Source organism: Phaenicophaeus curvirostris, chromosome 9 (assembly GCF_032191515.1).
Source record: "Phaenicophaeus curvirostris isolate KB17595 chromosome 9, BPBGC_Pcur_1.0, whole genome shotgun sequence".
NCBI classification, from domain to species: Eukaryota; Metazoa; Chordata; class Aves; order Cuculiformes; family Cuculidae; genus Phaenicophaeus; species Phaenicophaeus curvirostris.
The window spans coordinates 5,089,380-5,112,994 of NC_091400.1; the positions used below are offsets into that span (position 1 = coordinate 5,089,380).

The 23,615-nt window shown below is 37.8% G+C and overlaps 1 protein-coding gene across 4 annotated transcripts in view; it reads right to left on the bottom strand.

Moving 5' to 3' along the window:
- Positions 1-4,849: 4,849 nt before the first annotated feature.
- Positions 4,850-23,615, bottom strand: part of CTNNA3 (catenin alpha 3) — a 418,271-nt gene continuing 399,505 nt past the window's right edge. For all 4 annotated transcript variants that reach the window (XM_069864007.1, XM_069864010.1, XM_069864008.1 and 1 more), the window contains 2 exons: positions 20,012-20,146; positions 4,850-7,043 (listed from right to left, as the gene is read on the bottom strand). In XM_069864007.1, coding sequence (XP_069720108.1) covers positions 6,756-7,043; positions 20,012-20,146 — 423 coding nt within the window. In that variant the 3' untranslated portion in view covers positions 4,850-6,755. The remainder of the gene's footprint in view (positions 7,044-20,011; positions 20,147-23,615) is intronic.

Genomic DNA, 23,615 nt, shown 5'->3' on the forward strand with positions numbered 1-23,615 from the left:
GCATGATGAGGGATAACGTTTTTAGAGAGCTGCTACAGAAGAAGGACTACGGTAACTACTGTCAAAGGGTTATTTTATTTCTGAACTCAAAAATAGCTGTGCTGATTTAGACTGGCTGTCAAGCTGGCCATGTACTATATCTCCTTGGGTTTTTTGTTGCAGTGTTTTGAGAAGAAGATGAAGTGAAACAGTATCTTGTGAGATGGGCTGGAGGTGCTGAAAACCTATGTGCTGTCTCTTTTATTTAAAGAAGTTGCAGTGTCTGGGAGAGAAGACAAGAAGGTAATGCTGAGCAGGAGCAAACCTATCAAAATGATATGAAAATAAGATAAGTTGAAATTAATAGGTGGATTAGAAGGGAATAGGACAGGTGGGTTACTCGGTCACTGTATACAAACAATGCTAGGAAACTGAGGGGAAGGACTTCAGTGGTTCCTCTCCTCCTTTCTTGGCTAACCTTGCAGACAAGCAAGCCAAGCAGCTCTGTGGAGCCATTGAGGACCCACTGCCAATTAAATTCCTGAGCATCTTATGAACTGTGGCTCCTCTGAAGGTCACAGAGTCAGCACAGTACGGTTACAGCATATAAGACGATGAACAATATTAAAAGCTGTTAGTCCCAACGAGCCCATTCCTACACCTGACAGTAAAGGGCAAATACAGAAGGCCATGAAAGCAGATAAATGTGCAGAACCACAGGGGTTGGTGCTTAAATAGGTAGCCTGCAATGACAGCCTGAATCTTAATGTGTGACTGGGTACCATCTACGTATGGTGTTACATCTGTAGTACTGTTCCCTTTCTTCTAGAAGAGGGCTTAGTTGTGACTGTGTAGTAGTTGGTATCAGGCAGATTAACACAGTACAAGCCACACAACACTATTGCACACAAAATATTTACATGAGTAGCAGCAGGAATGGTTTGCTGCCTGCCTGTCTTGGTTGTTTCCAATCCAAGCTCCGAGAGACATCACTGAGAGTTTGAGCTTTGCAGCTTGCTGGGTGAGGTCGTTCATACCTAAAAGAAAAAAAAAAAAAGTAATATGAAACAGTTAATTGGTGCAACTTACTGATAGGAAGGTTTCCAGTATGTGCATAAGTTGATGTAAAATAACAGCTGGGTGAATGGTGTAGAATTTGTACTTAGATAATCTGCAATTCTGACCAAGTTTAAGACAAGAAAACAGAGGGCTAGACTGGGTTCATAAAGGGAGTGGAAGTTGGAAAAGAGCCTCTTTAAGGTTTTTTTTTCCCTTGAAAGGTCTTGACTGCAGTGAAGTTCTGCTTTCCTGGGGAAATTATTTCTATAAATGCTCCAACAGAGAAGCTGAAGTGAACACAAAATTAGATGGTTTTCTTCCTTTCTCCCATCCCTTCAGCCATGCTGGCTAGCTGGGCAAACAGAGCATGGTGCTCTGTTCTGTATTTTGAAAGCGTGGGAGCCATTTGCTATTGCATTTCCTTCTAATAAGAGAGCTCTGGGAACTAAGCAGACAAAATGCCTACAAGCAGGCTTGCTGGAGCAGTTAGCACCAGCTCCCTCAACATCCTGTACCCCTGCCTCCCTGAAACAGCAGTGCCAAAAAGGCACAGTCTGCCCCATAGCTAATGAGCTACATGACTATTTTCAGCTGCTGTTAAATCATTTGCTGTCTTCTATAAAAATAATTGAGAACTGTGGCAGATAAGTCAGTGGCTCTAAAATGGCCAGGCTGATACAAGACTGGGAGCCTGGAGGAAACATTATCCTGCATGACAAGGCATCTCTGTAGTCTCCAGCCTGCTAAAATGCAGTCATTTTCATCATCAGGAAGTAGAACGTGAATACTTCCTATCCTGTAAAAAGCTCCTTAAAAACAGAATTGCTAGATTCATCTTTTGCACCACAAGCTCTCATCTTAACTATTTCTTGTATGCTGGAATCAAAAATCAGACAGTCATCTTTCAGTTCCTTTGACCATAGTGGCAAGTTTTTCCTTTTAACAACAGTCAACAGGGTCTTTGGAGCATTTCCTGGTTTGTTTTGACATAATTCTTAAGCCATTTCTGCTCTGGATATTTTTTTTCTCTTTATCTCAAGAAAGTGTGCACAGAGATGTATTTTATTAATTGACAGGTGGTATATTTTGTTGCAGCAATACCACTGCAGTGTAAAACACAAAACCTGTAAGATTTTTTCATCAACAGTGCTAGTGCATTTTCTTCACTTTAAGCAGTAGTTCTGAAAAAAACCCCAAGCCCACTAACCATCTTAGGAGAAAGAGTAAGCCAGTTCTAATGATCTCCCAGGGAAAACAAAAATAGTGTGTTTAGCATCAGCTGCTTGATCTTTAATTATTATGTAATTATTCTACGAATATGCTCTTAAATTGCACTCTATTGGACTATTTCAGATGACTGCTTTTGTTATATTAAATTTTTCTTCCCAGTGGTTTAAGTGGGTTATTGGAGAGGAAGCAGGTTATTAATAGTTACATATAACCAGACTTACCTCAGTGTTATAGGCAAAATTCAGTGGGACATAGGTGAGAATCTGTGGAATAAGAATGGAGGTGGGAGCCCAGAAGAGGATTGAGGAGTCACTTCTGCCTCAAGCGACCACCAAGAGCCACTGGCAAAGACAGGAGGAGTGAGAGGGCTGAATGGTGTTTTTCAAGCCCATTGGGATTTCGGGGATTGCTACGCTGTGAGGCACAAAACAGGCACCACTCACTTGCCAAATCCAATGTGCTAATCTCAGGTACCAGATCAAGGTCTGACACCATTTTATCAAGCCCTTCTATCTTGGTAGTTTCAACAACTTCCACGCGCTCTGCCAAAACTAGCACCCATGTTTACCACCCTCAATCTAGGACCTAAGACTTCTTTCCTCTCTTGCACACACACACACCAGTCCCTCTCTGTCTCTTCCAAAACAGCACATTTTGTTTATAAACCCAACCTCAGGGCATAGGGGTTTATTTATCTCCTTATTGCCTGAGCCAAAAATACAAGCAAGTCCCCAAAGCTCAACCAACAGCAGTACACAAGACATAAGTAGTACCTGGAAGCAAAAATAAGAAGTATGACCACGTAGAATTTTACTGTCCACTACTAGAAAAGACTTACAAATATTTTCTTCTAAAAGCTTCTCAAAGAACTTGTTGTAGAAACACATTTTTCTTAAATACTTCAGTTGTGGACCCATAGAAAATAAACACAAAAAACATGTCAGAACAGCTGAAGACCTTTTAAAATCATCTGCACCATCAGACCTGCACAATGTCAGGCTGCTTAGTCATCTTCTTCAGTAGAGATGCAACTGCAGAGTTTCACAATTGATAACAGGTGGAGTGGTGGAAAAAGGACATAGGTGTAGATGCAGATAGGGCTACAACATCTGTTGTCCGCCTTCCCCTCTTCCACTCCCCACAAAAAAAAACAAAAAAAAAGGCCAATTATTTACATCAGAACAGGTTTTTAAGGTGCATAAGGAGCTCTGGGGTAGGGAGGCCCGTGGTAGAGGGACATGTGGGTTTATATTTTCCTGAGGGCACAAGAGATGAGAGGGTTTTGGTTACTTACCAGGAAGGTCTCGCTAAGTCAAAGCAATAATGGAGTAATTGGAACAAACTGCAAACCATGCTTAGCACAATCTGCACTGACAGGAACTGCTGTTTACAAATTAGAATTGCTAAATACTAAAGGAAACAACATCAGCAGTTAGAGCAGACTGATGCAACCAAGTTGTTTATTAAAAAAAAATAATTAAATCGACAGCTTTGGGATTTGCGGAAAGGTCTTGAATGTACTAACGTGTTTCAACAACACAAAATACAATCTCATTTTTTAGTGCTCCACTGATTATTTTAAATCAAATTGCCTTCAATTGTCCATCGTACTTTGCTCCAAAATACGGTAATGGAGAGAGGACAAAGCAAGCTAATGAAATAATCTCAGCTGCAGAGATGAGAAGGCCTTGCAAAGCTGCAGCTAAAAGCAGAGTTTTCAAGGGACATGCTGATACGCTATGGACGTCAGGCACACATAGATTCAAAGCAACAACCAAGTGAAAAATCATACTCCCCAAACTGGGGCTAGGAAGGAATAAGTAGATTGCAGGATGAATCGAGTAGCTGCTTTTGAATAGAACTTACTAGGCAGCACATCCTCCTTCTGCATTAACCGTGGCATAGAAGTGGTTGTTCCCTGCTTCACAGACCTGCTGAGGAGGTTAATGAGTTAATACACTGGGCTTTTTATGGTTTCTAGAATTTATTTCTTATCCTTCAGCCTCCTTAAGTAGGAATAAACTTTACCTTGTTATATTTTCACTCGGGTTTGAATTTAGCCAAGAAAATGAAGCTTAGATATAATTAACTCATCATTCTTTTGACTCTTAAAAATCAGCAGTGGGTTTTGTTTTTCTTGTTCATTTAGAGGTTGTTTTTGCCTAATAAATTCCTATGTAATAGGAATAGCATTGGAAGTTGAAATCAAACTGGCTGTTGAGCATGGCCAAGGTAAGAGTGCTAGCATTGCAGGAAGGAGAATTAAGTTCAGCAATAAACTGTGCTTTAGTGATACTAATGCTAGAAAAACTCTCAATTAAACCAGACTCATAGAGCACACCTAGTGTGCCAGAAGGCTGGCAGTCCTATAAGCAAACCCGGCAGGCTTTTGAACTGGGTATTCCCTGGTGTCAGAGGCCAATAAGGAGCCATTAAAAAAAAAATCCAGAACACTAAAAGATGTTGTCTCAGTGGTGTACATGCTTTTTATTAATAACGTGATAATAAGACATTAGTTACAAACATTTGATGTCAAGGTGACCTGTACCAAAGGTGTAACTGGGAGATGAGGATTTATTAAGAGTGTAATAGTCCCCTAAACAAGGTTACATCAACTTGCCCCTTGCTGAGGAAGAAGATAGTTTAAGGGGATGGGTCAGAACATGAAATAGTACATGGAGATTTTGGCTTTAAGGCATGACAGTAATGTACACTCTCTTGAGCTCTATACCACGCAGAATCTTTATCTCAGCTCTGCTTAGTCTGCCAGCAGACCTACTGAAAAGTAGGTTATATGATCTGCTCCATAATACCTCTGCCTGCTCTGCTTAACTGTTAGCTGCCTCCCACTCTGTAGCCTTAAGAGGACTAATAAAGACCTATACATGTTCCTGAGATCTTGATGTAAACCCGCTGAAAGGAATTTGAGTTAGAAATAAGTAATTTTTCTTCCAAACATCCCCTTTTGTGCTATTTAATGGATAATAAAGTTATTGAAGGTGGAACGGTGACCTGTCAAATTTTTAATTCATGGTCACCATAGGTTTCATGGGGTTTCTCAACCAACAGCCTAGAAATTATACTGTTCCACTGTCCTGAGCTCAGAGGCAGAGTGGCCCCCAAGAGGAAAAACAGAGTTTACTATTATTTTTGCTGGTCATATTTTGCTAGGTAGGTGTGCTGCTGTGAAAACATGTTAATAAGTTCAACGGCAACCCACAGTGCCACCACATAATGGCACTCGCTGACACATCATGAAGTTCTGGCATTTGAGGGAACCCTTTCACCTTAGCAAATACCAAGAAAACATACCGAAGTATCTACTTAATGGCCAAAGACATCCAGAGTAATAACTGGAATCCAGGAAAACTTAGTGACATGTCAGGGATGACAAGATAGATTCTTTAAAAAAAATCAGTCTAAGTGCATTTCAGATTCAAACAGATTTTAAAAAAATTTACCTTCACTAAGTATCTTATATAAAGCTAGTGGTGATCACAGACTAATAGAACTTATCTTGATTACACGCTTTGAGATAGTGCAGCTGTTTAGCAAGTCACTTACCAGCACAGTCCTGCATTTAGGACTCTACTGTCATATGAAAAGTAATTTAAATCACTACAGTTACCTTGCAAAAAATCTCATCATTCCTAAGAGTCAAGACAGTCACAGACTGATCTCGGAATAATGATATATTTCATATTTGTTCTTTTGTGCAGTGATTAGAAAAGTTTTTTATTAGTCATATCTGATTTATCTGGACTTCTAAGTGTAACAGCAGATTTATTAGGCTCACAGAATAGAGCAGGGAGCAGAACACAGTTTAATGTCAATGTTTCAAAAGGTGTTTAAAGAGCCATTATTACTGCTACGTTTCAGTCAGTGCTTTTTTATTACATTACTACATCTGTGTTGTTAAAACACTTTTTGTGTTTCATCAAACACTTTCAAACTTACATTTCCGAGGCCGCGCCTTGGATGAGGGGAGATCTTTAGACCTTTCTGTCTAGATACAAGCTAAAGGCCCAGGCTCCCAGCTAGCATCAAAGATTTGCTGATGCTGATAAAGGATCTGACCCAAGAAATACAATGTTTAAAAAGCTCTGTGTCATAAAATACATGGAGTTTAGTATTGGCCACATTTGTCCCTGGTGAAGGAATGCTAAACCTAGTGAATGACTTTGGGCAGGTTGACACATTGCATCCTCCTTTCCAACTACAGCACAATCCCATAATGTATCACTCAAAGTGCTTTGCTGAAAACATGCCAGTATAAAGATAGGATAGTTTGTCACTGCAAGAGAATGGCTATTTCTTTTCAACTGCGTGCTCCCAATTAATCCAACGGCATTTTCAAATAATTTAAGCAATTGTTATCTTACAGATTTAAAGAAAAGCAAAACATTAACATATATAATTATTAAATAAGTGGGGTAAGAGGTGAAAAATCATCAATTCAAGATAGGAACACAAAAAGTGGCAGAATATTACACTATTTCTCTGCCTCTAAATTCACTCATGACTTGAACAGGATGGATTCTCTTCTTTGCAGAACCTTTTCTGACAGCTGCATAGATTTCTTCTGGCTTCTCTCTTTTAATTAGGGGCTTCTTCTCTGGAGCCTTCATTCTCCACATCACAACAGGATGTCGTGGGCCAGTAGGACTCTGAATCTTGATAATCTTTGTGGATGCAATGTAAGACATCTTCACTGTCTGTACCACAGCGTTCATTAAATTTTTGGCAGCCTGAATTAGTGAAGTGACGCTATCCAACTGTAATAAGAAATAGAAACATTAGCCTAGGAAGCCAGTCTGCTTTCATCACAATACGCTGAGGAATAAACATCAGTTAAAAAGTAAGACTAACACATACCAAACCATTCTCTATTTTCTCTTGGTGTCTTTCATCATCATATTCATGTTTCACTGCTCAGAGTTAAAGTGATATACAGAAATTTGTGCTGGTAGAATATAAATGCTTACATAGATAATGTTTTCTGGTTTCTTTCTTAAATGTGAATTCAAGATGCTTGTCTGCAGGGTATCATTGTCATTGCTATTGATGGGTAATGAAATGAACTCAAAGAACAGCTATGAAAATGTGAGCCATTGCTTCCTTTATATTGGCACTAGGTAAAGTGCACTCCAGCTGCTCCTGTCACCTTCCGGGCTCTCACACACACTCCTGAGCAATGTGGAGATACTGTGAAGTGGCTACCTTTGTTAGAGCTGCTGAACCTAGTCTCAGCAGCCAAGATTTTTAAGGGTAATTAAGAGCAGGATAGTGCATAGAAATTGCAGTGACTGTGTGGCCTCTCAAACTGTTTAAGAAGTGCCAGCCTAAGAGGCAGAATGTGTAATGAACTAATCCATGCCACTTGCCACCACCACCTTCAACAGTATAGGACATAGGCACATAAGCAATAAAGCAAAGACATTTTCCATTAATACACATGGAAACAGGAAATAGTGAGTTTAATTCAAACTGAAAATCTGCTAACTAGAACAAAAATGACCACTAGCAAGCAAGCTGGCTCTGCCAAACTGCTCTGTAGTGTGATACGAGCAAGACACTGATTGCACTGCTCCCTTCATACATTTGAGGCTTGCAGGCTGCACATTTTCTGCAAGCTGAGAGCAGAGTGCCGGGGACCCTCTACTGTCTTAGTCATCTCCTCAGCCCCAAGGACTCTGACAGCCTCGCTAGAGGCTGACTGTCTTAGCAGTGTTGCACTGTGCATGAAGTCAATATGATACTGCGCTGTGTTTTGAGTAGAAGCATTTTATTTTGTGTTAAAAGCTTCTCCTGCAATGAATATTACTCTCAGAATCTAGGCACAAATCTGGTCCGACATGCTCCAGAAGGAGATTTCAAGCAGGCTGTATGCAGAATAGAGTTACTACTCTGATGGGTAGCGCTATGGTATCAGAGGACATGGCTTGAAAAACCAAGAACAAGCACAAATATTTGAGAAAGGACCAACACTGGCAAAAGGACTGATGCCTGTGGTCAGTATTACTTCAGCCCTTGGAAATGAAAAAACACAGACTGCTAAGGCTTGGGCTCATCGTTTTAGAAGTACTAGGGACAATAAACGCATCAAAGGGCAGAAAGTAATATTATACATTGCATGCCACCCTGGGCACTTCAGAAGGTGTTGCCACACACCTAGTGCACTCAAACAGGACAAAATTGTACCATTTTAGGTGAAATGTTTACAATTTTATATTTGGTGACATGGGAAACTATTTTGGCTGGGGTCTGCTGGCAGCTGAACAATGCCCTGCTTCTTTTTGAGCACAGTGCTTTTTGGAAATTTCTTCTGGATTTCTTTGCTTGAAATAAAGGTTGTCTTCTTCCTCCAGCTTAAAGAACCTTTTCTAGGGACACATGTAGGGCATAAGTCATCTTCTGTGTGACATAAATGATTGGCTTTTTATCATCAAAAAAGACACCACAGTCCTACTTAATTAGAAGGTTAGTAATTTCTATTTGGAAAGGAAACTCAAGTCTAAATAGCCTTAAGAAAGCCCTGATTTCTATATTTATTATTATTTTAATAGTATTTACTCTTTACTATCTATAGTTCTTATTTATTTAGTAATATTTGTTATTATAAATTTTACTTAATAAATAAATTCTACCTGAGCCACCTGTCATTTCAATACATCCACCCCAAAACAGGAAAGAAGAGCATTAGAAGTCAAATCTACAACAGTGTTCCAGGATGAGAAACAGCATTGGGTTTAGGACCTTCAAATGGGAGATGCTCTGCTTTCTAGAGTGTGTGTATGTACACGCGCATATAATAGTGTGTGCACACATGCTTATGTACTTAGAGAACATTTTAAGGAATATTTGTCACTTGCACATATATTAACACTGAGGAAGCCCACTATGATTATTTGGCTGTAAATACAGTGGGATTGCTCTGTAGAACTGCATTTCAGCTTCTAAAACATCCTCTTTGTTGCAATTTTTCTTTGTCTTCTGTAAAAGCAAGGATGTAATTTCTCTAAAAGGGCCATTGGCTTTAGCAGGAGAATGATTTCGTGCTTTGTCATCCAGGCTAGCTGGAGTGTCTTTTGCAAGATGCAGATTTGCAACCTGAGTTGTTAGGAAAGGTGCAAGGTCTTCTTCCCTTTGCCATGTCAAATAAATTGATCAGGTGAGAGGAGTGCATTATTGTCTGTCTAAACATTGGTTGCAAAACAGTTTACCTTGCAAGCAAGTAAAGCATTACATTAAAAAAAGCCCCAAAAAAACCCAAAAACACAGACAAAGGACTGGCTTTAATTATGTTTTGGAAGTGCCTCTGAACTATCAGGAAAAATAAACAACCTCCAGTTAATATCACGTTTACTGCTTCTCTCCAGAAGTGCCAAAAAACCCTTACCAATTCTTCCCTGCTTGCCTCAAGAAAGGTAAAATATTTTGAAGACTAGCTGAACACACACATGTCTGACAGGAAACTGAAAATATCTCTGTACTCCAGGAAAAGGTGTAAAATTTACCAGATGGCTTCTAAAGTTCATTTCTTGCTGCAGCTTGTGAGCTTTCCAGAAAGGATTTCCAGTTTATAATAATCATGTATTCTTTGCACAGCAGTATTTTAACTATAAATTATAAGCATATTTGGATCCTGTGATTTATAAACTTAATTTGGGGGGGGCTCTAATTTGAAACTCAACTTTAGTTGCACCCTGCTAGGTTTAGCAATACAACATAGATTTTGTGATACTAGTTGATGTGAAGGTGAAAGCACGTGGTGACCTTCAATCCTAAAGCTTATTTCAAATGCTGCATTTAATCCAAAAATTCTATAAACTCCTAGGCTGTCAGTAAGATGTTCTGCTCAGAGACCTTGCCTTTAATATTCATGATACGTTTTCAGTTCCCAACCGTATCCCTCTTTCTAGAGAGGCTGGCCGGCACTGTAGCTGTTAGCTCCCTGGCACATGAACTGACATCTTGTCCCAGTTTCAAACTGTTGAATATCGTGACAATCATAGAATCAATCATAGAATGCTTTGGGTTGGAAGGGACCCTTGCAGGTCCAACCCCTCCGTGGGAGCTGAGGTATCTTTAATTCAGTCATGTTACTCAAAGCCCCATCCAACCTGACTTTGAATGTTTCCGGGGATGGAGCCTCCACTACCTCCTTCAGCAACCTGTTCAAGTGTTTCACCATTCTCATTGTAAAAAATGTCTTCCTTCTTTACAGTCTAAATCTACCCTCCCTTCGTTTATAACCATTGCTCTCTGTTCTGTCACAGTGGCAGCTCTAGCGACTGCTGCTCCAGAAGTGGGGAGAAAATAGATCTGTTTGCATGGAAAGGAAACGTCTTCTAGAAGAATTTGCTAGTAGCATCTAGGCAGCATAGAAGGTTTCCTAAAACTTCACCCAGTTTTTATTGTGACTCTAGTTTACAGTGTGAAATACGGATAATGAAGTGGAATTCTTTCAGGAGATGGTTACTACTTACTTACCTTTCCTCTCCCATGGAAACCACACCTCCAGTTATTATCTCATTCTGGTATCTGTACCTACTTTCACAAGATGGCCATGGCTGTGGAACAGTCCACAGCTTCTTTATCATACCATTTTGAACAAGAAAACTGTATCTCTATTTCTTAAACTATAATCATACATATATATATACACATCCTGTAAATGAATAATAAATAAACTTTATGGACCTCTATTTTTGATGAGGTTGTAATTACAAACTAATACATAGCCTGTTAGCCCCATAGTTTGACATGACCTCTGGGGAACAGACTCCCATCAACTCTGGCATTGTAAGTACTGAAAATCGGAGGACTGAATTATAAACCCAATTGTACAGCTGTATCAAACTGGCTGAATTTCACTGCCCTATTGCTATGCCAGAGAAACAGAACCTTTCCTTATTACTTAAACTCTACAGAAGCTGGGCTGAGATGATGCAAACAGGAGCTGCTCTGTGCCTCCCTGCTGAAAAGCAGACCTATCTACCACCAAGGCTGTTTAAATGAGGGGGTCTGCTGCAGTTACCACAGACTCAGGGGTGTGATGCTGGTAGGTGTTGTATGTCAGGACAGGCAGCAATCACCATTAATTTTACTTTGCTCTGCGTAGGCAATGAAATACAGGGAGACCTACTTAGTGCTGCCCTTTAGGCTATCCATTATTCTTGACATTTGCAGTGCCTTAGTGTCCACATTCTCCCCTCAGTTTTCTGGAAGTATCTCACACTAGTCTTACTTCTATACAGAAAATGTGGATATTGGGGCTTGGGAGTATTAAAAATTTTGGAGAAGCTTTTAGAAGATGTTCTTGGACAAGTACTGCAGGTAGTAAGAATCAGGCCATACACTTTATCTTTTTTTGTCTCTATAGAACATCTGTTTCACTACTTCAGTGCCAGTAGCATTATAGAGTTTGGTGTAAATCTGTTGTTCTATAAATCTAACGTTCTCAAGGACTATCTCCACTTGGATGCTTTTATCTCAGCAGGCTCTTCAAGGTCTCTTAACATACCTAGGAAAACTGATGAAATGAAACTTGGCATAAATGAAAGATTGATAAAATATTCATTGAGCATTTAAGTTCTTTTCATTTAGAGGGATTTAGCTGTTAACTCTTCACTGTATAGCAAGTGGTACCTTTAGATTCACTAGCCAAACAAACAACCCCAAACTAAAAGCTGTTTTATTTCTGCGTGAATTCCACTTCTGCTGTTTTAGCATTTCCAAACACAGTATTCCAGCCTTTACATTTCACAGGTCTGACTACGTCAGTTATGGTGGTTATTCATAAAAGGATTTAGGAAAAGCATCCCTTGCCATATCTTTCCTCATTTAAATATGTCATCTTCCCTGTGAGCATTAGTACAATGTTTCCATTGCAAAAGAAATGAAGAATGATTCTGTAACAACTCTAAATTCATATTGTGGTGAAACGCAGAAGATACAGACATGAACGCTAATAAAAAAGAAAAAGTCACCTAAACCCTGCTGCAACAAAAATCAGACTGGCAGCACTCATGCTGAAATCAACTCTCTCTTGTCTCTAGCACTTGCGTTCCTCTTCTGTAATGAGTCCTGCGTGCAAGCAAGCAAACCACAGAATCACTAGGTTGGAAAAGACCCACAGGATCATCGAGTCCAACCATTCCTATCTGCCACCAAACCATGTCCCTGAGCACAACATCCACCCATCTTTTAAATACCTCCAGGGAACTCAGAAAAAACTATATTTTCAATTTGTTTACATGCATTCTACTTTTCACATTTTTGTGAAATGATTTCATATCTTGAAATTTCATGTCTTGCAGTAGTAGCAACCCATTACTACAAGAAGTTTAATGATTTAATAAATGATATGGTCAGTTATTTTTCTTTAGTATTCAGAATGATCAAGAGAATCATGACTTAGAATTTAAAGAAATCCTGCCAAAGTTTTTTCTGTTCAGGTACTAAAAAATGCCTGCTTTGTCATGTGTCAGTAGGAGTTGTTTCCGTAGCAGTTAAAGAAATACAGAACTTCTCCAAGCATGTAAATAAGTCAGTCTCCCACTCACATTCTTTGTGTTAGATTTGCAGACAGTCTCTTTGACATAAAGGAGTGGAAGACAACTGCCTTCTGGAATAAAGCTATAAGAAGCTACTAAAAACAATAGTAACAAAACATTGTCTGGTGTGTAACATGCAAGTCAGGATTGGTCTGCTGAGAGCATAATTTATTTATTTTTTGCAGGGAACTGAAGTTTTACCATTTGAGCGTCGATTTATCAATTGTCTGTTTAAAATCTCTGAAGACCTGTTTACAGTTCCACAAGACTTTCATTTTTCATAGAGGTGAGAACTAAGAATTGAATAGCAAATACATAGTGCTTTAATCAATGTCTGAAGTCTGAATTTAAAATTCTTCTGGAGACAGCATCAGTTCTTAAAGGTTTATCTTAATTGAACCAGTTTAAATACCTTCCTAGAAGTTTTTTGGTTTTTTTTTTTTTGTTATACTGTACTGAGATTTTTTATTCCTTTGACAACTACTTCTGAAAATAATATGAATCCTACATTCCTAGGAAGAGTAGTGAGCTTCTGAGTAGTGCTGCAGTTAAGGTAAGAAGTATTTACTACATTGTGCTTTTCATTTCTCTCCCACTTTTTTACTGTGTAACAATTTTCTGTTGTAAATTATTTTATTGTTCTTTCACTAAGCTTGCTATATAAATTAAAGTTATTTGATCTTTTAAGATTAAAAGTAGCAGAAGAATCAAAAACAGGTAAATTGTTAAGAGTGAAATCCTGACTGTTGAAATCATTGGGGTTTTTCTTGGGCTGGACCTTACTTGCTCTTTTTTTCTGAGTTGAGTGTTCACATTTCCACAGTTTTTTTCTGCACTCATAATAGTGATAATTTCATTTTAATGAAAAATTGATATTTTGGTGTAACAGTGACACCAGAAGATGAGTCTTCAAGAAAGCACAGGAAAAGATCTGGAATTGGAAGCACTTCATTAACTAACATGTTTCTTACTATAACTGTCCAATTGTGGAATCAGTCCTAGTACAGGTTATAAATAAAATAAGCCAAAGGGAGACTTGCCATTGCAATTCTTTTTCCCCATAACTGGAAACTGTTCTCTGTGCCTTTTGCCCACCTCTGCTTTGCCATGCTCTCCCTTTGGGATATCAGAGAGATTTCTTCCTGATTTGTGGAACTGGCCTCAGGAAATCAGCCTCATTGTTTGAGTGAGTGATCTGGGATGTTTATTTTCATTAGCTGACTTTTCCTGAAAAAAACCCCTATTCCATTGGTTACCTATGTATGTCTGTCTGTCAAATAGCTACATCATACACCTCAGGGGTACCAGGGGTTTGTTCTGTGTTTTACCTATTTTTCAGGTGGGGAAATGGAATATAGTGAACTAAATAACTAACTATTACCAGGATCTGCATCAGACCATGTAAGATTCAAAAAACTGAAATTGAATCCTATAATTAGACGAGGGCCTGTGTTCAAGTTAAATGATAAACAAGTTACATAAGTACTGTAAAACTGTTTCCCTGAAACAGCAGAATGGAACATACGCTTAAAGAGGCGGTTAGCTCAGTTCTTCCCAAGTGCTGCTGCTTTCACTTGCAGAAGGTTTTAAAAAAAAAATCGGAAGCTATTTTATAATAAACAGGTCCTTGAGAAAAAGACAATAATGGTTTAATATAAATAATTTCCCTGCTGCTTCCATCAGTTGCTTTATATTGTGAAGAAACTGAGTACTTGTTGCAATAATCTTTTACATGCACTGAAGCAACAAACTATAAAATACATCCTGATTTTTCTAATTAGCAAAGTAATTATTATTAGGGAAAGTTAACTGTCTCGTACTGCACATTACCAGTAATACATCTTGCTGCTTTAAATTAGTTTTTGCTAGGTAGATGTAGTTTAAAAAGCAACTGCAACTAAGTTTTCTGTAAGTAAATAACAGGACAAAACACATCCCTTTCTTTTCTTCCAAAGGCCAGGAGTTTTCCATACTCGCACCCACCAGACAAAAGCAGTGAAAGATGCAGTTTATTTGAAAAAAAAAAAAAAAACCAAACAGTGAAACATTGCTGTCAGTTCTCAGTAAAACAAACATAAACCTCCCCATCTTGTAGAAACTCTTAGCAGTTAATGCCAACTTCTAGAAAATTAGCTTGTCCTTATTTTCAGACTCAAATATCACAAGAGCTAGGAAGTCATTCTGCCCACCTTGACTTTTCTTTTAGCAGGAAAAAGCAACCCCAAACAGAAACCTTGAAAGGAACTGAAATCATAGAATCATAGAATCATAGAATCACCAGGTTGGAAGAGACCCACCGGATCATCGAGTCCAACCATTCCTATCAAACACTAAACCATGCCCCTTAGCACCTCGTCCACCCGTGCCGTGGACTGCTCCCCATCCCCTCCCCAGCCAAAGGAGCAGCTTCAGAAGAGTTCAGCAAAATGCCAACTCATACTGCGTGGCTCCTCTCCAGCAGTAACTGAAAACCTCCAACTTTAACAAAGATATTGAGCAGCTTGTCAGCTGTCACAGCCCTCGCATGTTGGCTGAGACATGATTTTCTTAGAGTGTGGTTATCCAAGGATTGGGACTGTGTGAGCCCATGGCCTCATGGCAGCTACAGATACCCTGCCTCGTGTATTTCTGCGTGCTAGCTTATAGTTTTGTCTCCATGTGCTTTTACCTGTGGCAGAACCTTCAAAGCTGAAACATGTTCACAGTAATATCATACAGACAGACTTTGATTTAAGTGGTATGGGAACTCAGTGGTAACTCGGTAAGTGAAACAGACATTTAAATCCAGCCTTGCCGCATGAAGTTAGAAGTATTTGAACACCTACATTTGGCACAAAACTGAACTTAATATCACTGTTTAAGTAAGGCTGGTTCTTGAAAAACCAACAGAAAGAGTCAAAGAAAAATCAAATGAAACATTTGCAGGAAAAATATAACGAAACAGCCTTCAGTACACAGGTAAGTCTGGCTAACCTGTGAGATCTTTTCTATGCCATTTATAAGATTCTGTGATACTGTAACTCTGCAAACTCTCTCTTCCAGATTTGTGCTTCCTTTTTAAGGCTAAAAAGCTCTGTCTCCCTTGCCAAAAACAATATAAAATGAAATACAAGAAGATAATGACTATATATAGCACAAAACAGAATTGCCTGGCAGAAGCTGGTCATGGCAGGGGAGCTGAAACTGAATGATCCTTAAGATTCCTTCCAACCCAAATCTTTCTATAATTCTATGATTCTAAGTCAGAGAGCACAATGCTCATACATAAGATATTTTAATTTTCTGTCCTGTGATATAATTCTTTTCATTTCAAGCCAATTCTGGGAAAAAAAGCAAGCTGTCAACATGCAAGCCTAACATTGTGCAATACTTATACATGAATTATCAGATTATCTACATAAATAAAAGCAATTATCATCGATCTGAGTACTGCAAATACTACCCCATTGTTGTGTGCCTGAAGAGGCACATACTAATTCTAATTAATAGAAGGATTTGTCCATTTACTGTTTGAACACACCTGGTGAAGACTTACTGAATCCTCACCATTTATGACACAAGTTTGCAATGGTAGTTGCATTATTTAAAAATCTAAGTATTTAATGGGAGCATGAAAGACTTAAAAGTCATCAAGGAACTTTTAATGAATGAAAAAAACCCAAAACTACCACGAATGAAGAATTCGATGCTAATAAACTACACATCTTCACATCTTTTCCTCTCTTTTTCTGTACCTGGCCCTTTTATAACCAATGTACCTAGGGCTCTCTCTGGACATTACTGTGCTGCTATCTAGAATGAAGGTGCTAAAGCTCAGGGAAGGGCAGTGAGAAAGGCAGATGTCCACATAACTGTAGTAGAAGACTACAAGATGGGCTGAAGTCAAGAAACCACTGAGGATAGCAGTTACAAGGACTATCAGCTGGACACTCTCTGAAGCACTGCAACAGCCCTAGGCTAATTGGCATCTTTAACCGACACTAATGATATGGCAGAGTTATTAATCTTAACTAAGAAACATGCCAGGGGAGGCTGTCAGAAGAGTGTTACAGGGAAGAAAAGGACAAGGGTGCAGGGGACACAGATGAAAAACAACTAACAAAGATAATGTAACACAGAGAATGAATGACTATGAGCTGAGTTTGTGGATTATAACATACTTTTACATACGCATAATGCTCTTTGTTCTCATGGGACACCAAAATCTAAAGCCCCCACATGGACTTTCAAAGGCAGAATAACCAGTTATTTTGTATCAGTAGTGAATTTCTCTCCTACTCTGCTTATCATTTTATGCATCCAACATATTTTGAATTCCCATATTCTCCTAAAATTGAAGCAATTCAATTTGTTGATAGATTAGGATAAGCCTCATAGGAATGCCATCACAGTATAGTTTTGTTGGATTTTCGCATATCCACAATTTCAGCTGAGAAGGCACATTTGAGCACAGCCAATCATGAATGTCCTCCCCTTCACAATAATACAATAATAGACATTTAGACCAGTGAGGCTTTTTTAAAATTTGTTTGTGGTGGTTTGGGGGGTTTTTTTTTTGGTTGGCTTTTTTTTTGTTGTTTTTTTTTTGTATAACCATGGATACCAACAAGGTATGTCACCACTGACTTTAAAAGGGTCTGGTTAAAAGTGCAGATCTCTGGGAGCACTAGCTGGCAGCTTCTCTCTCTTTTATGGGCCTAACCTTATCACTCATATATTGTTTAAAAAAAAATGCAGTCACTGTTGGAGCATTTTCCAAGACTGTTTTAACAGAATAACAACCAGAATATACAGCATCTCACCTTGACTCCACAAAACACTTCGAGAACTCTTCAGGACTCCAAGGATGTCCTTAATTTCCACTGTCTTTAAGCTAAGCACCTGTTCAAGCGTGTTTATTGAACTCGGACTGAGTTAAGCACTTATCTGAACAAGTAATTGCTTTCTTGAACTGGACTTCTGTAGGCACACAACATATGTCCTCATCTTCCTTCCTTGAAACAGGATTAAGATCTATAGTAAACCCTCTAGGATTATGAATGCAGTTAACCTTGGGGCTTCATTTTCAGGATTAAAAATTTTGCACCAGGGTTATGGACATATCAGTGACACAATAAAATGGTAAAGTAAACAATGTAAGTAACATTACAGCAGGAGGAAAAAAGAACAAGAACCAAACTACACTTCCAAAATTTCTTGCAGTGACTTCACCAATCACTTGCGCTCAGTAATGGAAACAGGACCAGGAAAATTACAGATTGTATTTATCAGGTGGTATGCAGATTTATGTAGGTCAAGGATCTATGTGAATCCAAATTTGCCAAAGTAGTGGAAAATTCAAATCAAATAAACACTGTGATGTGCATGAAACTCTATCTTTTAACTAGTTTTGCAAGCAAATAAGGTTTATCTGTGTTGTGCATTTGTTCATTTGTCAGTCCTCCAGTACTTTCTAATTCACAAGATAGCTAATCTCAGATTTCCAGATTTCACAGAAACACAAGAACGCCAAGACAAATAATAAATCTCTAGTAGATCACAGAATTGGAGACTGTAGAGAGAGAAAAAAAAAGAAAAAAAGAGTCCCAAATGAGAAGTCACAGAGAAGACAGGAGTAGCCAATATTTCTTGGCTCCAAAGTGGGTGGCCAGCAGCCTGCTAGCAGGAACTGCCACACGTATATATTGCAGTCAGTATCTGCACCACTGCTTGTTGCACAGCTGTAGTGGACTTTGGGGGAGGTTTATGGCAGATTGAAGCCTCGCTCTACCTACCTACCTACCTACTATCTATCTATCTATCTATCTACCTACCTACCTACCTACCTACCTACCTACCTACCTACCAACCAACCAATCAATCAATCGTGATCTGCGTGAGCATGTTAGAAGCACAGAAGTTTGGGTAAAAAGCACTAGTATTCAAAGATGTGAACAGTTTATGTGCAGGTGAGTGGAAGAATGAAGCAGTGAAACAAAGCCTCAAAGCAGAGAGGGTTACATGGATTTCTGCTGTGTGGGACAATTGGAAGTAGATTACAGCACTGGGAAGTTAAGAACATTGACAGCAGCGGACACATGCACAAAGGTCATGAAACAATGAAATCCAGTTTAATTAATCCACACTGCTCATGGAACTGCTTCTAAAAAGAAAGCAGAAATGGATAATGAAGATGAACCTGACTAATTTACAACCCAAGCAAAACCAAGGATTTGCTTCAGTAAATACACATTCTATTCAAAATTACTTATCTGTTGGCTCCAGATTTTTAAATATGGTCTCTGAATTATCATTTGAATCGCCAACAAAAATATCCTACAAAAAAAACATGTTTCAAATCTCACATCAGCAGTAGAAGGTTCGTATCTGATTAGTTTATAAACCATACAAAATGTACTAATAGTTTTACTGATATATTCCAGACTGTGTGAATGTGAATTTACTATAAAGAAGAAAATATTTAAATGGTAAGAAGTGGGTTGTTAAGCTTTTGCTACCTGGCTTCGGTACCATTTAGCAGATTTTATTTCTTGAAATCATAATCCCATGTGCTACAGGCAATAACACATAATAAAAGAATATGTGAAGGTGAAGGCATTATATGAATGCCTGTGATCTGGTTTGTGCTAAGGACAAGTGCATAAAAATTCCACAAAATCACAAACAGTATCTTTTCCATGGCTAATGATTCTTAAAATGAATGGAAAATGAAGAAATCTACTCAAGAATAAAGACACCTTGCTCTTAATTTTCCTTATTTCTGTAGGGATGTAGAATGTCCTTCACCTTTTCCTTCTGAACTCACAGTACATCTGTAAGTATTTCTTTTTTATACATAAACACACATATGTGCATGCTGCTTGTATGTAAATAAATGAACTGCTATCTTAAAATTAGTTACAGTTCTTAAAACCAAATTACTCCAGAATAACAGTGAAGAATAGTATGTTTTGAGATTTTAAGAGAGGAAAAAAAAATGCAAGTGGTGATTGCTATTCTTTCTAAGCCACCAGTTTTATGCCTCCTTTTCTTAGATTCTCTGTGTTAAGTGAGAATGAAAAACAGTGGAGAATAAAACCAGATTCAGGACTACATTGGAACATCTCACAAGCACAGGAAAGCACAACTCCAATTTATAATGTATTTTGATTAACAAGAGTAATTTATACCATTCTTCTACTTACGGCAGACATGATGAGCTCTCCACCAAGGTTCTGGATTTCTGCTTTAACTTGACTGCAGATTTTGAGTTGATGGGAGTACAGCTTGATCTGTTCTAGGTAAGCCAACAAATCTTGTTTGCATGATTGGTCTGGACACTGATTAAGAAAAGAATAATTAAGAAAGCATTTCAGCAACTTGTCTCGGACATCAGCTTAATACTTCACTGAGGAGTATTTGAATTGTATGTGAGTGTAGCCTTTCTTGTCACTGCAGCTGTATCAGCTTGCTTGTTTCATTCATCTTGTAAAGCTTTTTAAAAAGTAAATTGAGAAGCTCAGAATAATTCTAAGCTTCTCAATTTTCAGTTTTTACTTAACAATGCTGGGCTTGCTTTAGCAATATTTCTGAACAAATTCTTTAATGTATAGAATAATTAATCTCCTTTCAGTTCCTAAGAGGTTACGATTTAATTTTCAAGAAGATACCTACATTAAAAGTTGTTATTATTATGTGGGCAAATGTAAACACAAATGCAGAGCAATGTTAACATTTATATGAAATTATACTTTATCTTATAATACAATCTATGGGTTTTGTGCTCCATCCAGAGTTTATTCAACTTGCTCCACAGAACTTCTGTATCAGAGAGAACAGAAAAATAAGGATGTCTTATAGAAAACATTCCCATTTCAATGCTTGTAAAAACACAGTATTTTAATAAAAATAGCATCTTTCTACCCTTACTTCTGTGAGCTCCCAAAATACTTGGTGTACTTGGAGAGGAAATATTGCTCTGTGAGTACCAGGCTAGACACCTAAGGCATGGTACGTGTTTAGTCTAAGGCTGTTTTTCACTGCTCTGGCAGAATAAAGGGATCTTAAGGTGAATGGTGAGTCCCTATCGAGCTACCATAGCTCTAAAAAGTGAGCACAATGAATAAGAAATAGATCCCTACAGTTTTCCAGAGACATGTATTTAGCCTGTGTGCTGTACTTACACTATAAATATGGTCACTTTCTTTTGATATGAAATTTGTATTCAGCTTTCTATATGAAGAAAAGCTATGTTCCCACCAACTGCAGTGACTAAAACAATCTATGTTTTTGTACAGTTAATAAACCTTTGGTCTTATGGATTTGCGGTCAATGTGATTGAAATTGAAAACCCGCTAGAGGTCAGAAGAAACACCAGTTCTACTTAATTAATGAAATATTTCCTGAAACTGCTAAGTTTGCTGAAGAAACTTGGTACTTGTTTAAAATGGGGGTGCAATGATTCTTTTCCTCATGTCTATGCAACAGAATAGAAATGATTGGTTAAGAAAACAAGTTCATGTTTTAGACTTTGGAAAAGGTAGCAAGGAATAATAAAGGAAGTGAAGAAGTTAAAATTAATTAATGTTAATTACATGTCAGTCTATATCTCATGTTCTGCTCGATCTATTACTAAAATGATTTCTGCACTATGACATAATTTTTAGAAGGGTTTCTTGACATCCTCTCTTTCTCACATGTGACGTTTTCAAAGTATTAGCATATTACACATCTTACATGAACTATACCAAAATATATTTCTTCCTTACTCAACACTGCTTTATGAACTGTGCAAATCAGTTTTTAACATTATTTCGCTGACTGTTTAGAAAACTGGAATACTCATTGTTTATTTAATTTTGATTAATAAAAATATGTCCTTACAGTCAAATGCAACTGTAATCCCTTTAAGTATCAGAAATCATTCTATCAAGTCAGAGTGTATTTCCTGAAACTAGATGTTTTCTCCTCAATTTTTTCTTTTCCTCTGTGATCATAGTTATCCCCCATTGGAAAAAGTCACAAGATTCACAGACAGGGTGTCAATATAATGGATAGCAATGCTAATTATATACATTTAGAGACAACAACTCAATATTTTAATCTTAGTATATAGCATTCTTTAATATAATACAATTAGCAGGCCAGTCACAATGACTATCTTCCTCACATACCATTAGAGAAGAAAAGCATAACATCTTAGAAATGCTAAAGATGACATGCATCAAAGACTAGGAAATTGCCACTGAAGAACAAGACACGGAGGTTAAAATAGATTTTTGAAAACACAGGTTGAGTGCTCAGTAGCATTCAGAAAGGGCAAAGGAAAAGACTTCTCAAACGTGATTATGCAACTGTGCAGCTCTGTGGTATACCCACAGCTTTACTACCCCGGGTAGGCACGGTGCATCTTTCCCTCCCCTTGCACACTGCAAAGCACGTAAGAAAACAGGCAAAGAACAATAAAGATTTTCATGAGTACAGGTATTCTTTCCTCCAATACAAGATCAAAAGTTCATTAAAAGTAACTAGCATGAGTCCAAAACAAAAGGAAATGGTTCTTAACACTATGTTGTTAAGTTGCAGAAATCTTTGTTGCAGGATGTTTACAGTAAAAGCTTATGTGGGTTAAAAAAATTCTCAGACAAAATAACAAAAAAATATTAATGACTATATAATGTCTTAAGTGTATAAAAAAATATTTTTGATTAAGTAAATTCTTGAATGGCTGCTGGAGACTGGGAGACCAAATTGTGAAACTATCATGAAACATATGTCATTATCTCCCCAAGTCCTGGATATATTCACTATTAACTATATTAAATATTGTCAGCAACAGGATATTGGCCTAAATGAACCTACAGTCTGACCAGTTACGCTCATTTTTATGTACTTTATGCATAAAAGATTACAAGATGATATGACCAAGGCAAGAATAATCACAATACAAAGAAGAGGTATTTACAGTGGTAAAGGTAACATTCTACACTGCTTTAAGAAGGATAAAGTACTAACAAAAATATAAAAGCCTCATAGCTTATAGCATATTCAAATCAAATAAAAACACATGTTAGAAAGATATGTACTCCATTGAGAGCATATTCCATAAGGAATCCTCTACATATTGCTCAGAAGCATCTGGCATAAGCAACACTTGCTTACTAGTGAAACCAAACACAAGGCTGCAACAGAAGGACAATTAATAAATTCTGAATTAAGCATACCACGGGTAATTGATGGTTACCAGTTTAATATCTCAAATTCTTAGCTAGATATTATGAGAAGTTCTTTCTCATACATACTGAAGGTAGTTGGGTGTTAACAAGAGTTTTCTGCAAGAACAGGATCAGAACTGACTTGCATCCCAATAATGCAGTGGTGTTTTACAAAACAAAAATAATATCCAGAGAAACCACAAAGTGATTTGATAAATTAGGCAGCGATTGAAAACCCCAGTGAAACCAACATTCAAAATCCAAGTTGAATGAAATCAACATTCACAACTCAAGTTGAAAGGCCACTGGCACAGCAGTGGCACAAAAGATCAAGACAAAAAATCCTGCAGGAAATTCTGACTGTGAAAAATACTGTTCTTGCTTTACTTTGATTTAATTTCTTTTCTAATGAAGTCAGTAGCTTTTCTTTAAAATATGAATCTGTGTTCATGGTGTTAGTACTGGGTATAATCATGCACATACTTGTGACTATAAAAATAAATGTATAATTTATTGTAACTAGTTAATTGTAGGCTTTTAGGTAAAATAATCCTGTACTCAGATGACCTTTTTGGCATCCCTGGTTGGATTATAT